Consider the following 14514-nt stretch of genomic DNA (forward strand, 5'->3'; position numbering starts at 1 on the left):
CAGTAGAAACAAGACAGAATACATGTGAGAGGGAGACAGCTGAACACGAAGAACAGAGGGAGTGGAGGCGGAGGAGTTTAAGTACCTGGGCTCAACCGTCCAAAGAGACAGACAGTCCACAAGAAGTGAAGACTGGCAGGTTTGAACAGGTGGAGACGAGTGTCAGGAGTGATCTGTGACAGAAGGAGCGCAGCAAGAGTGAAAGGGAAGGTTTATAAGATGGCAGTGAGACCTGCTGTGACGGTGACGGTGACGGTGACTCAGAGGAAGACCTCAAATAAAATTCACAGATTTAGTAAAGGAGAACATTCAGACATGCAACCCTGAAACTATAAATTAAAAATATCAAGTTTTCAGGCACAAGGGTGGATCAGCAGGTGAGCATGCATGTCGTGTGGTGGTGCTCGTGGCCCGAGTTTGCACGCCACCCTGTAACATTGTGTAAGCAGCCACTATTACACCTTAGATTTTGCTAATCCAAAAAACCTTTAAATCTTCCCTCATCTGTTGATGAAGGTTTTCTTCCTGATTGTTCCCGTTCAGTATCTCAGGTACCTCGAGCGGCCTGTTATCGCAGTTATCACGTCTGACTCTTTGTAATTTGATCCAAACCGTCAGCTCTTCCCAAACCTAACAAAATAATTTTGATATTTAATCATACCCAAACGGCGGTGAAGGCACACCACAGCCACCACATCTTCACTACAACTGGTGTGAACATCAGTTCTAACTTTCCAACAACCATCCAGATAAAGTTCTTCAAACTAAATGAGGTCTGATTGGAAACCCGTCAGTGTGACGCAGGGTGGTGTGAGCGCTGCTGCTGTCACAGCAGGAGAGTCCTGGGTTTAAATCCAGCAGGCGGCCGAGGCCTCCCGACGTGTTCATTCACTGGTGAGTGTTTGTCTGTGCTGACCAGGGTGGACACCACACCCTGTGATGGGTCAGCAGTTAAGAACATGGAGGGTTGTTATCATGTTTTTTAACATTGTGGTTTATCAGTTATTAATGAGGATATTTTAGTGTTCAGCCCCCTGCATGTTCAGCTGATTATGAGCTCTTTGGTGAGATGATTCCTCAGGATTTAGCTCAGCTGAGGTTCAATCAGGTCTGAGATGTCCTCAAAGGGCCACCGTACAGAAATGTGATCTGATGAGCAGTAAAGATGAGCGACGCGTCGTCCTCCACTTAAAGCTGCTTTATGTTTAAAAAATACCCACTCAGCAATAACTGCCCGGCCCGTGTTTGCAGTGCTCTTTGGGGTGTGTTGGGTGTTGAAGGACAGTGTTGCCTGTCATTGGGCCTGAATGGCAGATGTGTTGTGAAGTTTGGGCTGCAGAGCCTCCCTCGTTCTATCTCAGCTCGGGTTCAGGAACCAGTCAGTGCCACGGCTGAAGTGTCTCACATTAGTCCTGTGTGTGTCTGCTCTCTGAGCTGTTGTCACCAAATCTGCTCTAAACTGCGTTTCTCGCTAAATCAGGTGAGGTGTGGCACAAACACCTGAGGCTGTCAGTCACAATGCTGCCGGGCTTCTTTTTTTAACGCACTCTGTGAGGTGCTGTTAAAAAATACTCGACAGAGCGTGAGCCGTTTCAGTGATTTGGTAGCGTTTGATCTCTTTGCGTGCTGTTTACAGCTCTGATCTGTTTGTTTCAGCAGGATGCGGCTGATCTTTAACCTGCTGGGCTTCATTCCTCACTCACTGCGTGCCCTGCAGCTGCAGTCCGACTCGTCTGAGTCACTTTTTTATTTTTTAAAGTTGTGTCACACCTTCCTGCTCTGCCCCGAATGCTCCTCTGAAGACTTTGCTCGACATCATGACGTCATGACTGTATTACATTACCTGATTGGATCTTCCTGTGAAGCTTCATGTTGATATCCTGCTGAATGAACTCTGTACAGACGCAGAGTGTAAAGGATTATTTGAATGATGGATGTGTAATAACAGGCTTTTTGTAAACAGATGGTAAAATGGACCTGTTCTGGTCATTTCAGGCTCTGCATTCACTCCTACTATTAGAGTAGCTTGGCATGATTCACAGTTCATAATAATCCTTCTTGTTCTTATTCTGGGCTTTGGTGAAGCTTCTCAGTTTATTCTGTGTCTGAAACAAACCGTTTAGCTCCTTTAAACCAACTTTCTTCTGACTGGCTACACCTTGCAAACAGAAGGTCTGAACAAGCAGGTGGGTGGGGCTTCTGCGCCTGAGGTGACCATATTAGGAATCTCACTTCTATACAGATGCAAGAGAAAAAAAAAGTGAAACAAGCAGTACTTGTATGAATTATGATATATATGACAGGAAATAAGGAACAGTACAACAGGTCCACTTCAGAGTGTTTATACAGAGTGGTTCAGGAAACTGTGTCATCTAGTGGCCTTTAGAGGAACTGCAGCTAACTTCCTGACCTTTTTCTCTCTCAGTGTGCGAGGGAATGAGTAACCAGCTGTCACTGTTGGGGACTCACGAGCAGCACTATGACAAAATGGTGACGACGTACTCTAACTGCTCCGTGGTCCTGGAGAACCTGGAGATCACCTACACTCTGGAGCACCACGACCTGTCCTTCCTCCAGGTGTGTCTCCAGCTTTTCCTCTTCACCAATTCAGTTTTATTTTTATAGCACAAAATCACAGCAAGCCACTTTATATCATAAAGTAAACACCCTACGATAAAACAGAGAAAACCAAAACAAACAAACAACAACAACAAAAAAAACTATGAGCAGCACTTGGTGACAGTCGGAAAGAAAAACTTCCTTTTAACAGGAAGAAACCTCCTCAGGGAGGGGCAGTCATCTGCTGAGACTGGCTGGGGGGTGAGGGGAGGGAGTCAGGACAAAAGACACACTGTGGAAGAGAGACAGAGATTAATGATAATCTGACTGATGCCGGTCTGAATGCTGTCTGAGCAAAGCATTCACCTGCTCAGGTGAGTCTTCGCCTAAGACAGCAGCTCTGAGCTGTTATTGTACTTTTAACTAAAGTTCAACTTGTTTCTAATTGTTAAGGATAAAAACTGTGAGACAGGAAAGTTTTTTCAGCTTCTCAGAAATGTCAGAACCACAAAACACACCTGGAATAAGACGAGATCTTATCTGGTGTCAAACAGACAGTTACTCTCTACCAAATGAGCCATCAGGTTATTAATGCTCTTACCTGAAGGCAGGTGAGACAGTCCAGACATTCCTGAAGCTTGAGATAAATCCTGAAGCTGTGCACAGACAGGAAAACTACAGGAAATAATCTGACCAGCAAACAGTGCGTCACAGTCTTCATCACTCAGGCTGATCACAGATCAGCTTCAAATTTCAGCCAAACTAACAGTTTCATTCACACATAAACGACCGTGTCACTGAACAATGTGGATTTTTCTGTGTTGTTAGCATGTCAGCAGTGTGTTCAGGTGTGTTCAGGTGCGTGCAGGTGTGTGCAGGTGGATGCGCCTCATGGATCTGAGGCTGAACAACTGAACCAAGGCAGCAGGTTAACTGTTAGTACAACAACACGATTCAAATGCTGAAAGCAAGTCAACATTAAGCTGCGAGCATTGACTCCAATCCTCCAAAGTAATCAGATTACAAAGTAATTCTTATTTTTGCTTCATCACATTTCAAATCTGTGACACTGTGAAGCCTGACACAAACTCTGGGCTGTAAATTGTAATGAATGTGTGATGGGAGACTGAGATATGTTATTAAATCTGGTCTCATTTTACACTAGAAGGAAGTTTCTGTTTCGCTGGTTGGTCCTTGAACTAAACTTGTAGAACGATGAGGCCCTGAGTCAGAATCAGGAGAATCCACAGTCATTGGTGGATGCAGAGCATCTCTGTGGAGCCCTCTTTATTTTTTATCTGTCTCAAAGCTTCCCTCACACAAACAGAGCTGTGTTTGTGCTGCTTTCAAGGACCCTCTGTTATCTGGTTGCCTTGGGAATCTCTGCTTTTAGAAAATCAAATCCAGATGTTAAAAAAAAGAGAAGGGGGAAGTCCCTGCTCAGGCAGCTGTTCATGTGACTGAACACTGACAGAAGGTCTCAGATAACTTCTAGAGATCAATTCAATTCAATTTTATTTATATAGCACCGAATCACAACAAACAATGGCCTCGAGGTAAAGACCCTACAATAATACAGAGAAAAGCCAACAGTCAGAACGACCCCCTGTGAGCAGCACTTGGTGACAGTGGGAAGGAAAAACTCCCTTTAAACAGGAAGAAACCTCCAGCAGAACCAGGCTCAGGGAGGGGGGGGAGACAGGACAAAAGACACACTATGGATGAGAGCCAGAGATTAATAATAACATGATCAGGCAACTCAATTATGTAGAAAAATGACAGTAAAGTTCACACTCTGCTGTAACATCAGACGTGTTAAATTATTGACATGAATGAACCTGTGTAAGCAGCATTTAAAGAGGATCCAAGCAGTGAATAACAGAATAACTGACTTCATTTTTTAAGGCCACTCATTTATCCTCTGCTCTTTGTCTTCAGTCCATCGAGGAAGTAGGCGGTTACGTTCTGATTGCCATGAACAAGGTGGCAACGATCCCATTGGTCAATCTGAGAGTGATCCGGGGACAGAACCTCTACGAGGGCCAGTACGCTCTGCTGGTGATGTCCAACTATTACAGGAACCTCTCCTCTGCAAAGCTGAACTACACCAGCGGCCTGAAGCAGCTGCAGCTCAGCAGCCTGACCGGTACACACACACACACACACACACACACACACACACACACACACACACACACACACACAGGGTCAGTGACAAGTTTCCCAGAACATTCAGAGCCAGTGAGCAGTTCAGGGACACTAACAGCAAAAACATAGATAAAAATCAGTGGGTAGTTCAGGAGGCCTGGGAAAGCAGAGTTTTCCAAATTAATACACACATTTGATTTGTACTTATGACAGCTGGAATAGGCTCCAGTCCCCCACCCCACCCCCCGCAACCCTGAAAAGGATAAATGGAAGAAGATGGATGTTCAGGGACCTTCAGGGAGCCTGTGACAGCTCTGAAGACAGAAAGAACTTTAAAGCAGGACTCCCGAGTCCAGAATCCAAATCCAGCTTGAGGTCACACACAGGTGGATTTGGATTGCAGGGGGAGGAGTGTAATCAGAGACACCCAGACCTCACTCTGCACTGCCACTTCCTTCAGTTCTTACAGGGGGACAAAGAGATGTTCACGGGCATTCCCTGATCTCTCTCAGTGTCCTGGGTCGGACCCCGGGGTGTCATACTTAAAACAGCTCATCTGAAAGACATCTAGGAAGCATCCCAGCCAAAGCAGCAGCTCTATTCTGAACCACGCCTCCGAGAAAACTCATTTCCACTTCTTCTTTCAGTCATCTCATCTGTTTGGTCACTACAAAAAGCTCATCTTGTAGGAATGTAGATCGACCAGTAATTATCAACATTGTCTTTGCACGTCGCTCTTTCTTTACCATCACATCACTGTAAAGCTGCCCCACTCCACCTGATACTCAGCCACTCCTACCTGAGCCTGGAGTGCGCACTTTCCAGGTAAAACCATGGCCTCTGATTTGGCAGTTTCATGCCTGACCTTCCACAATCTGTTACACCCCAGTGCAAGCTGGAGGTCTTCACTTGAAGAAGCCAACAGGATGACAGTGTGTGAAACCCTCCACCCTTTGGCTACTCCAGCAAATTGTGTGTTAAAGTTCTGAACAGAATCTGTGAACTGAGTCAGTGATTCAGCACTTTAGCAAAGCTAACTGTCCATCACGAAACGCTGTGAGCTTCATTTGGGTGGAGGGAGTTTGCAGCTGTTGGCTGCAGAACCCTGAGATGCTTCTGCGCCTGGAGCGAGCGCTCCTGGCTTCTCTGGCTGAGAACGTAGCCCCTGATTCAGAGATGCTGATTCTCAAGAAGAACCATAAACAAAATCTAAATTTCTAAACTTGAAAGATGCCAGAAAACACAAATCTGAGGCGTGTCCGCTCAGACAGCTGGAAACATCAGCAGCTGTTCGAGGTTAGAGAGGAGTTCATCACTGTTTACTCCTGTTGGTGTTTTCACTATTACTGCTGCAAAGAGGCAGAAAAGGCTGGCTGTGACACGCTGCTCTGTGGAGATCATGACTGGAAACTAAGAAAAGACTAAACTCCTTCAAAAATGATGAGCAACTCTCCGAAGAATACTTATCCTAATTTCTCATGCAAATCTTCTGGCACGTGAAGTGCGTGTACTCCCCCAGACGCAGAGGTTACAGCTCGGTGCTTCCTGTGCACCTTCCCTGCTTCTTTTTGGTCAGTGCTCTTTGTTTTCTGCTTCATTCAGCTGAGAGGAGGTGATGACACTTCACACATGGAGCCGGCCTCGGGCTGACTAGGCGGGCGGAGTTGGCACACCATGCAGTTAAAACTCTTCAATCAACACCTGATTGTACTCTGGCAGCAGGAAGTAGACCGCACCCAGGTGCGGCTGATGACGGCACTATTGGAGCTGAACTGTGGACTCAGCATTCAGTGAAGTTTAAACTGTTTCTGCTGATGAACATGCTGAGATGAAGGTTTCTGTGAGTGGAGAGAGGCCATGTTTAAATGCTTCTTTGGATTTCAGTGGATTTTACTACAAAAAGGTTCTGTCATAGTTTCAGTACGTCATGTCTTCGTCTGCCTCATTCTGCCAACACACTCTTATTAAAATATCACTGCAACATCATATTAGGTCAAAAGATTCTAATAAAAGGTTAGATGTTTTCATCTGAATTCATCCTAAAATGTTTAAGGACTGGAAACTTTCCCAAAATATTAGATGTGATAAGATGTTAGATGCACAGGTTCTCCTGAAGCTCGAGAGTTTCTCTGTTCTTACAGAGGAGGAGGGAAGTTTCTGTGATTACAGTCGGAGGAACCTGTTGGGCGAGAGGCCGACTGAAAACTCAGGTCGTGACAGTTCGTCTCTCCTTCATTATCTCCTCACAGAGGTCCTGAAAGGTGGTGTAAAGATGACCCACAATCCCTTGCTGTGCAACACAGAGACCATCCTGTGGTGGGACATCGTGGACAGAGCCAGCAACTACAGCATGGTGTTCAACACGGACGAGTTTCCAAAGAAATGTGTGCAGATTTCTGTTTTGTCCTTTGCTCGCTGAGCTGTGATTGGAAGGGTTTAATGCTTCTGTGTGTGCGTGTGTGTGTGTGTGTTTGTGTGTGTGTGTGTTTGTGTGTGTGTGTGTGTGTGCGCGCATGTGTCCAGGTGAGAAGTGTGACCCCAACTGTTTTAACGGATCCTGTTGGGCTGCAGGACCAGAGCACTGTCAGAAAAGTAAACACACACACACACACACACACACACACACACACACACACACACACACACACACACTCATGTTTCATATTTATCCTCTTCATCTGTCTCTGCCAGTCACCAAGCTGCTGTGTGCAGAGCAGTGCAGCTGGAGGTGTCGGGGGCCCAAACCCATCGACTGCTGCAACGAGCACTGTGCCGCAGGCTGCACGGGACCTCGGGCCATCGACTGCCTGGTCAGTGCTCATTCTGACTGCTGTAGTTACAGTTTGCACGATGGAGCGTTTTTAGGACACGATTGGCACCCCTGTGCTGACCTGACTTTGCTCTAAGTCCTGTCAGGCTCTCCAGAGTTTTCAGGTTCATGGAGCAGAGGTTAAAATGGATCAGTTCATGTTCACAGGAAACCGAATAAACAGTTTATTCTTTGGTAAACTTCTTCCACTGAGCAGCTTCAGTCCTGAGGAGAACGCTGCTGTCCTCACCACATGCTGCACAGCAGGAAACACGTCCCATCAAATTCAAAATGAACTCATATTTTTCTGAGAGTGGTTCATTTTCTCACTTTAATCATGTGATATATAACATATATTTTCCATGTTATAAAATGTGTTATTTGTTTTTAATTACATTTTGCACAGCTGGGCTTGTATAAAGCTCTGGCCTGTAAATATGAGAGGTCGACACAGACACCACAGAGTCACCACCTGCTTTGTGAGCTCCACCTGTTGGAGCCAGGACATCAGGATTATGGCCACTGCCTTGTTGTTTTTAGGCACAAAATGTGACTGTTTTTCTCATCTATTAACACAAGACGGTGGAAAGCTAAGCTACGAGCTAAAGCTGGATCTGTTATCAGTCTGCATCCACAGGTACCTGCTGCTCTGAACTCAGGAACATCCAAATCCCAGAATTTCACTCAGCAAAACCGGAGCGCCGCCTTCGGTCTGTTAGTGCAGTGAAGCCACAGCAGCCATATTATTGGTCAGATTATGGGATTAAAAACTGCACAAACACGGCCCAGAGGTCCAGTTCAGTGGTTTCTGGAGCCTGGAGGGTCCACTGTTAGCTGTTAGCTGTGCAGTGAGTTGATTGGCTTTATATGTGGACAAGGCTTTGGTGGCAAAATTATGGTCTGATTTTTATTGCCAAAAAGAAATAATAAAAAATTGTCAGGTGAATGTGTGGAGGAGCAGTACTAAAGTACTAACATAGCTTGGCCCTAAATGCGGCTGGCATACTGGGACATCATTGCGTGACTCAACAAAGACCGTCCTTTTCTGTCTCCTCCTGCTCTCCAGGCCTGCAGGGCTTTCAACGATGATGGCACCTGTAAAGACACATGTCCACCTTTGAAACGCTATGACACCAAACTTCATCAGGTGGTCGACAACCCCAACGCCAAGTTCACCTTTGGGGCGATGTGTGTGAAGGCCTGCCCACGTATGGACATTAATCCTTTCCAGTTTCTATAAATGATTCTCCCCCAATCATCCCATCAGTAACCCTGTCCCTGTGATGTCTGTCAGTGTGGGAGAGGTGGACAGAAAACAAAATCCTAGCTTTCAGCTAAAGACTGTTGTTATGATGGTTGTGACTGCTGAGTGAAGCTGTGTGTTTGGGTGTAGATAACTACGTGGTGACTGAAGGCTCGTGTGTTCGTACCTGCGGCGACAGAATGTACGAGGTGGAGGAGAGGGGGATCCAACGCTGCAAAGAATGTGAGGGACCCTGTCCCAAAGGTATACACACACACACACACACACACACACACACACACACACACACACACACACACACACACACACACACACACACACACACACACACCTGTGAACTGAACAAATCAGATGACCCGCTCTTTCCTTTCCTCCAGCCTGTGACGGGGTCGGGGTGGGCTCTCTGAGCAACACCATCGGTGTCAACGCCTCCAACATCGACTCATTCAGGGACTGCACCAAAATCAACGGAGACGTCATCATCCTCGGATCTTCCTTCTCCGGGTGAGGGGCCCGGTTTGTCATACACACAGCTGCACAGCTCAGTAGACTACCAAGTGCCAAAGCCCACCTGCCTTAATCATACCTGTGGGGCAGCTTAGTCGACTGCTTCGCTGTGACGTTGGGCACATTTGTCAACACGTTCTTGCATTTAGAAATGAACGTGGTGCTGCGATCAGTGTGGGGACGCTCGGATCTGAAAAGCTTTTGACAATCAGACCTTACACCAAATAAAATGAAGCATCAAACTTTGTTAAAACAAATGAAACCAGCGACACTGACTCCATCATCCACTCGTTTCCCAACACACACACACACACACACACACACACACACACACACACACACACACACACACACACACACACACACACACACACACACACACACACACACACAGAGGAGCTCATGGAAAACCACATCTGCTTCTCTACACATGACTGAACTGGTCTTACAGTCAGTTTTTTTCTTTATTTGAGGTTTCCTGTTTGAGTATCAGTGTCTGCAGGAGCGGTTCATTTGATCAACATGCCATTTTCCCTTTTTTTAAAAAAAGATGTGGAGCCGATGTGTTAACTGGTGGCTCCATAGTGCAGTAGTTGAACCGTCACCACAAGTGAGAGATCCCCAGTTTGTTTCCAGGTGAAGGCACAAATCCCCTCGTTGCCTCAGGAAGGCAAAAACTGCCAAATCAAACATCTTCAGCTGAAAGCATTTTTTTATTAACTGGAAACTAAATCCTGCTGATCGAGGCATGTACATCCATTCATGGTGACAAAACCTGCTGTGCTGAACTAAGGTCTTGTGCTGATTTGCCATTCCAGAGATCCGCATTACAACATCCCACCCATGGAGCCCGGGAAGCTGGAGAACTTCAGGACAGTGAAGGAGATCACAGGTAGGTCAGCAGAGTGTGAGAGGAACACCGACAGGCTCGGTCTGTAGTTGTGTTGAAGTTTCAATCAGTGTTTGTGTCGTCAGGGTACCTGATGATCCAGTTCTGGCCTGCGAACCTGACGTCTTTGTCTGTGTTTGAGAACCTGGAGATCATCAGAGGGAGAACGACTCGCAAGTGAGTCTCACGATCCAGAAATATGTGATTGGAAAACTGGATTTTTTTTAAGGTCACCTGCAGCTGCTTACAGACAGTGTGCGCTCTGCTGAGCGCTCTCCGGGTTTGTTTGGTGTGTTTTGGCTCATTAATCCCGTCCTGTGGGTGCTCCCATTTTGTTTGACTCCAGACTTTATTTGATCACAGTGAGCATCAAATTACATTTCCTTCATTACTTCGTTACTTTAAAAGCCATCACTGACCCAGCTGTCTTAGCTAATTATAATCTTCAACCTTCCTTTGCTCTCAAAAATCCTCGAAAGAGTAGCTGTAAAGTTCCAGATGTTTCTGAAGGCAGAAACTGAGACTGAGGAACATCTGTTCGGTTTCTTAAAACCACTGTGGGAAAATGAACTGAGATCACAGCTGTAGTGACACTGAAAGGGCATCAGCACACAATAGACCAACCCCACCAAGTGGTCAGTAAACTGTCCTACGTAATAAAGCTTGTACTTGCTAAACAATCATTTTAGATGGATTTTACGCAACTTTCAGTTAACAACTCATAATACTGCTCCATTCAGGCCAGTCACTAATGACCAGAATGAATAATAATAAATGTCATTAAAGCTGATTTGGATAAACAGCTAAGAAGATGGATGGAGGATGGATGGATGGATGGACACTGATAAAGGATGGTACACTGTTCATCTTGATTGTATCTCAGTGGGAGCTAAGTAGCTTGTGCCTCATAAGCCACGTCCTCCAGCTCCCAGCCCAGAGGGGATGCATGCATGGATTCATTATGAACACAGTATTTACTTCAGTATGTTAGGAGATAAACCATAATGTGCCTCCACAGACCTCCCTGAGCACTGATGTTGGTTCTGTATTGTTTCTGGACTGCCATCTTCAGTAAGTACAGTTTTGCTGTGGTGCATCTGACGCACCTGAAGTGGCTCGGTCTGCGCTCTCTGAAGGAGGTCAGCGCTGGGATGGTGACCCTGAAGAATAACCCTGAGCTCTGCTACGTTCGGGCCGACCAGTGGAGGAACCGCCTATTCAAGTCTACTGACCAGACCATCACCTTGATTAACAACAGTCCCCCTGAAGCGTGCGGTGAGTCCTGAGTGAGGTTCACCTCAGGTTGAACTGAAATGAATGTCTAAGAAATAAGAAAATATTCTCGTCTCCCTGACGCAGCGCTGCAGAATCAAACGTGTGACAAGGAGTGTACGGAGGCGGGCTGCTGGGGTCCAGGACCCAGCATGTGTTTGTCCTGTCGGCACTTTGACCGTATGGGCCGCTGTGTGGCGTCCTGCAACCTGCTGCAAGGGTGAGTTATAGAGTTACAGATTTTAAAATATGGACATAGCCACAATGAAGCCGCTCATTCTTGTTCTGTGAAGGCTGATTTGAGGCCTTTATTTTAGGATTTTTGCGGTCTTTTTCTATCTGAGTTATACATTTGCATTTAATATTAAATATACAGAATCAGCACTCAGAGATCCGGGGTTACAGCATCAGCTACGCTGGTGCTGCTGCTACTTACAGCTGCTAAATTCACAAACAGAGACTGCACATCTAACACACATCTAACACAAAGGAACATGGACACATTCTGGCCTTGGTTACTCACACATACATACAAGGTTAGCAGTGCATAAGACCGAGCACTCCCCAACAGGAATAAGAATAATTCAGGTGCACACAACATACCAAGAAACAAATCAAATAGCAGAAATGTGCTCACCAAAACTGGAGTAAAGATTTCTTGATGGTCTGATAATGAAATCAGCTCCACAGTAAAGTCACCCCTGAGGAGTTGCTCAGATGAATTAAAGCTGCTGTGGAGTTGAACTGTTTAACATGGGAATCTGTGGGCACTGACCTCCTGGTCTTAGAGGAACTCCATCACTGTGATCAGCACAGCTGTAGAGAAAATCCAGCTGTGATTCTCCTGGTGATGTTCTGCATCCTGACTCTGGATGTTCCTCTGTGTCGTCCTGCAGTGAACCCAGAGAGGTGGAGGTGAATGGCAGCTGTGTCCAGTGCCACCCAGAGTGTCTGCTGAAGACCGGGACCCTGACCTGCTACGGACCGGTCAGTCCGACTGCTGCTGCCCCGGCTGCTACGAGGAGACAGTCAAAGCACACAAGATACTCTACTAACCACTGTTTTATTTATTAACACTCTGTGGCCTCCTTAGCTCCAAACAAACCATCAAGCATGTCTGAAACTGAGAGGTCAAAGGGTACTGTCTCTGGAGTCTTCTTCAGAGGACATCTTTAAATGTTGTGTCTTAAGTAAATTTATTTTAGTGCTTTAAAGCTCTTTTTTAGATTTACATTGAAAATGTAGTCAGAGCAGGATTATGATTCCTAAGCAGCTGATATTAGAAAATATAAAAAAAGTTTCAGATAAATACACAAACAAGGCTGTTGATAAGACATGAATAAATGTCCTTCATAGATTTTCTTTGAATTGAATTTTCAGTATATATCTTGGACAAAATCAGAGTTCATGCTTAAAAAATGACCAGTTTGTCTCTGTACCGTCCCCACCTGCAGGGTCCTGACCAGTGTTCCCAGTGTGCTCATTTCAAAGATGGTCCCCACTGTGTGGCACGCTGCCCTCATGGTGTACAGGGAGAGGGAGGCACGCTCATCTGGAAATATGCCGACAGGATGGGCCAGTGCCAGCCCTGCCACCAGAACTGCACCCAGGGGTGAGGCACCTGTTCCCGGTGGATGACCCCCCCTCCCTGAGCCTGGTTCTGCTGGAGGTTTCTTCCTGCTAAAAGGGAGTTTTTCCTTCCCGCTGACGCCAAGTGCTGCTCATAGGGGGTCGTTTTGACTGTCGGAGCTTTCTCTGTATTACTCTAGGGTCTTATAACATAAAGGGCCTTAAGGCGACTGTTTGTTGTGATTTAAATAAAGTTGAACTGACCTGAAGTCTGCAGAACCAGCTGAAGTCTCAGATAAAAAGTGTGTGATTCTGGATTTAAGGAGTTTTGTGTCTGTGTGTCTGCAGGTGTTCTGGTTCTGGATGGTCTGGATGCAAAGGGTAAATCTACATCTTTGGACTTCACCCACAACTCACACAAATCATTTCCTTAAATTACGAACAGCATAGAGCTGCAGGGTTGTGCTTTACTTTTCATTCCCACGGCCTGCCCTCCATCCCCTTTTCTCTGTTAGCCTCTCATAGGTCACAGAGAGGATCTGGCCTTCTGTGAACCACAGCCTGTGGCCCGGCTTGTTTTCATTATTAATAAACATTTTTCATTTGATTTCAGGCTGTGGTCCTGGCAGTTGAAATATTATACATAATGGGAATCGATCCAAATATTTATTCAGTGTGTCAAATTTGATTAGGAGACCAATTATAAATTTCCCATTAATGCATTACATTTCACCCTTTGTTAATAAGAATTTTAGCATAAATTAAAATGCTGATATCCATATGATCACATTAAATCTGAATAAGAGTTGACGGCAATGAACTCAGTTTAAATTCCGGGGAGCTGCATCCTAAAACAGAACAGGTTTTCCACACAATGCGTTAAATCCCAGAGGCAGGTTACTACTAAACCAGAAGGTTGGCAGTTTGATCCCTGGCTGCTCCAGTCTGCATGCCAAAGTATCCTTGGCCAGATACTGAACCCCAAGTTTGAATGTTAGATATGGAGCACCTAAGAGGAAGTGTGTATGAGGCGTGTTGTCTGAAGTACTTTAAGTGCTCAAAGTAGAGTAAAAAAAAGCACTTTATGAGGTCCAGATGATTTCCACGTGAGTTAAATCTGAGTGGAGGTTAATGTGAACTCTACAGCGCACTGACCTGACATCATTCCGGATTCTGGAGTTAGCGGGAATTCTGCTGCAGCCACAGTAAACTCTGAGGACCATCACGATCACTCTGCGCGTCAGCGTCATTTAAAACTCAAACATCTTGTCTTCACAGCTCCAGCACACACTCCACATTGGCGGTGGGTGTGATCGGCGGGCTGCTGGTCATCGTCATTGTGTCGCTGATCATCTTCGTGTTGCTACGGCGACGGCGCATTAAGAGGAAGAGAACGCTGCGCCGCCTGCTGCAGGAGAGAGAGGTGAAGTCTGAGCACATAATAATTAACAGTGAAACTGGGATTTATTGAATGTTAGATACCACACACTCAAAGAC

At 45.8% G+C, this 14514-nt stretch overlaps 2 protein-coding genes across 2 annotated transcripts in view; one reads left to right on the forward strand and one right to left on the reverse strand.

The window, feature by feature from the left end:
* The window catches only part of LOC115799318 (NACHT, LRR and PYD domains-containing protein 12-like), a 652446-nt gene that overhangs the window by 605615 nt on the left and 32317 nt on the right, over positions 1–14514 (reverse strand). The window lies entirely within an intron of this gene.
* LOC115799317 (melanoma receptor tyrosine-protein kinase-like) overlaps positions 1–14514 on the forward strand; it is a 278847-nt gene that overhangs the window by 15257 nt on the left and 249076 nt on the right. The window contains exons 2-17 of the mRNA XM_030756414.1: positions 2426–2577; positions 4498–4705; positions 6957–7091; positions 7231–7299; positions 7399–7517; positions 8583–8724; positions 8910–9023; positions 9158–9284; positions 10106–10179; positions 10263–10353; positions 11249–11451; positions 11536–11668; positions 12345–12435; positions 12903–13060; positions 13366–13398; positions 14296–14440. Coding sequence (XP_030612274.1) covers positions 2426–2577; positions 4498–4705; positions 6957–7091; positions 7231–7299; positions 7399–7517; positions 8583–8724; positions 8910–9023; positions 9158–9284; positions 10106–10179; positions 10263–10353; positions 11249–11451; positions 11536–11668; positions 12345–12435; positions 12903–13060; positions 13366–13398; positions 14296–14440 — 1994 coding nt within the window. The remainder of the gene's footprint in view (positions 1–2425; positions 2578–4497; positions 4706–6956; positions 7092–7230; positions 7300–7398; positions 7518–8582; positions 8725–8909; positions 9024–9157; positions 9285–10105; positions 10180–10262; positions 10354–11248; positions 11452–11535; positions 11669–12344; positions 12436–12902; positions 13061–13365; positions 13399–14295; positions 14441–14514) is intronic.

This window comes from Archocentrus centrarchus, chromosome 20 (genome assembly GCF_007364275.1).
Source record: "Archocentrus centrarchus isolate MPI-CPG fArcCen1 chromosome 20, fArcCen1, whole genome shotgun sequence".
Lineage (NCBI taxonomy): Eukaryota > Metazoa > Chordata > Actinopteri > Cichliformes > Cichlidae > Archocentrus > Archocentrus centrarchus.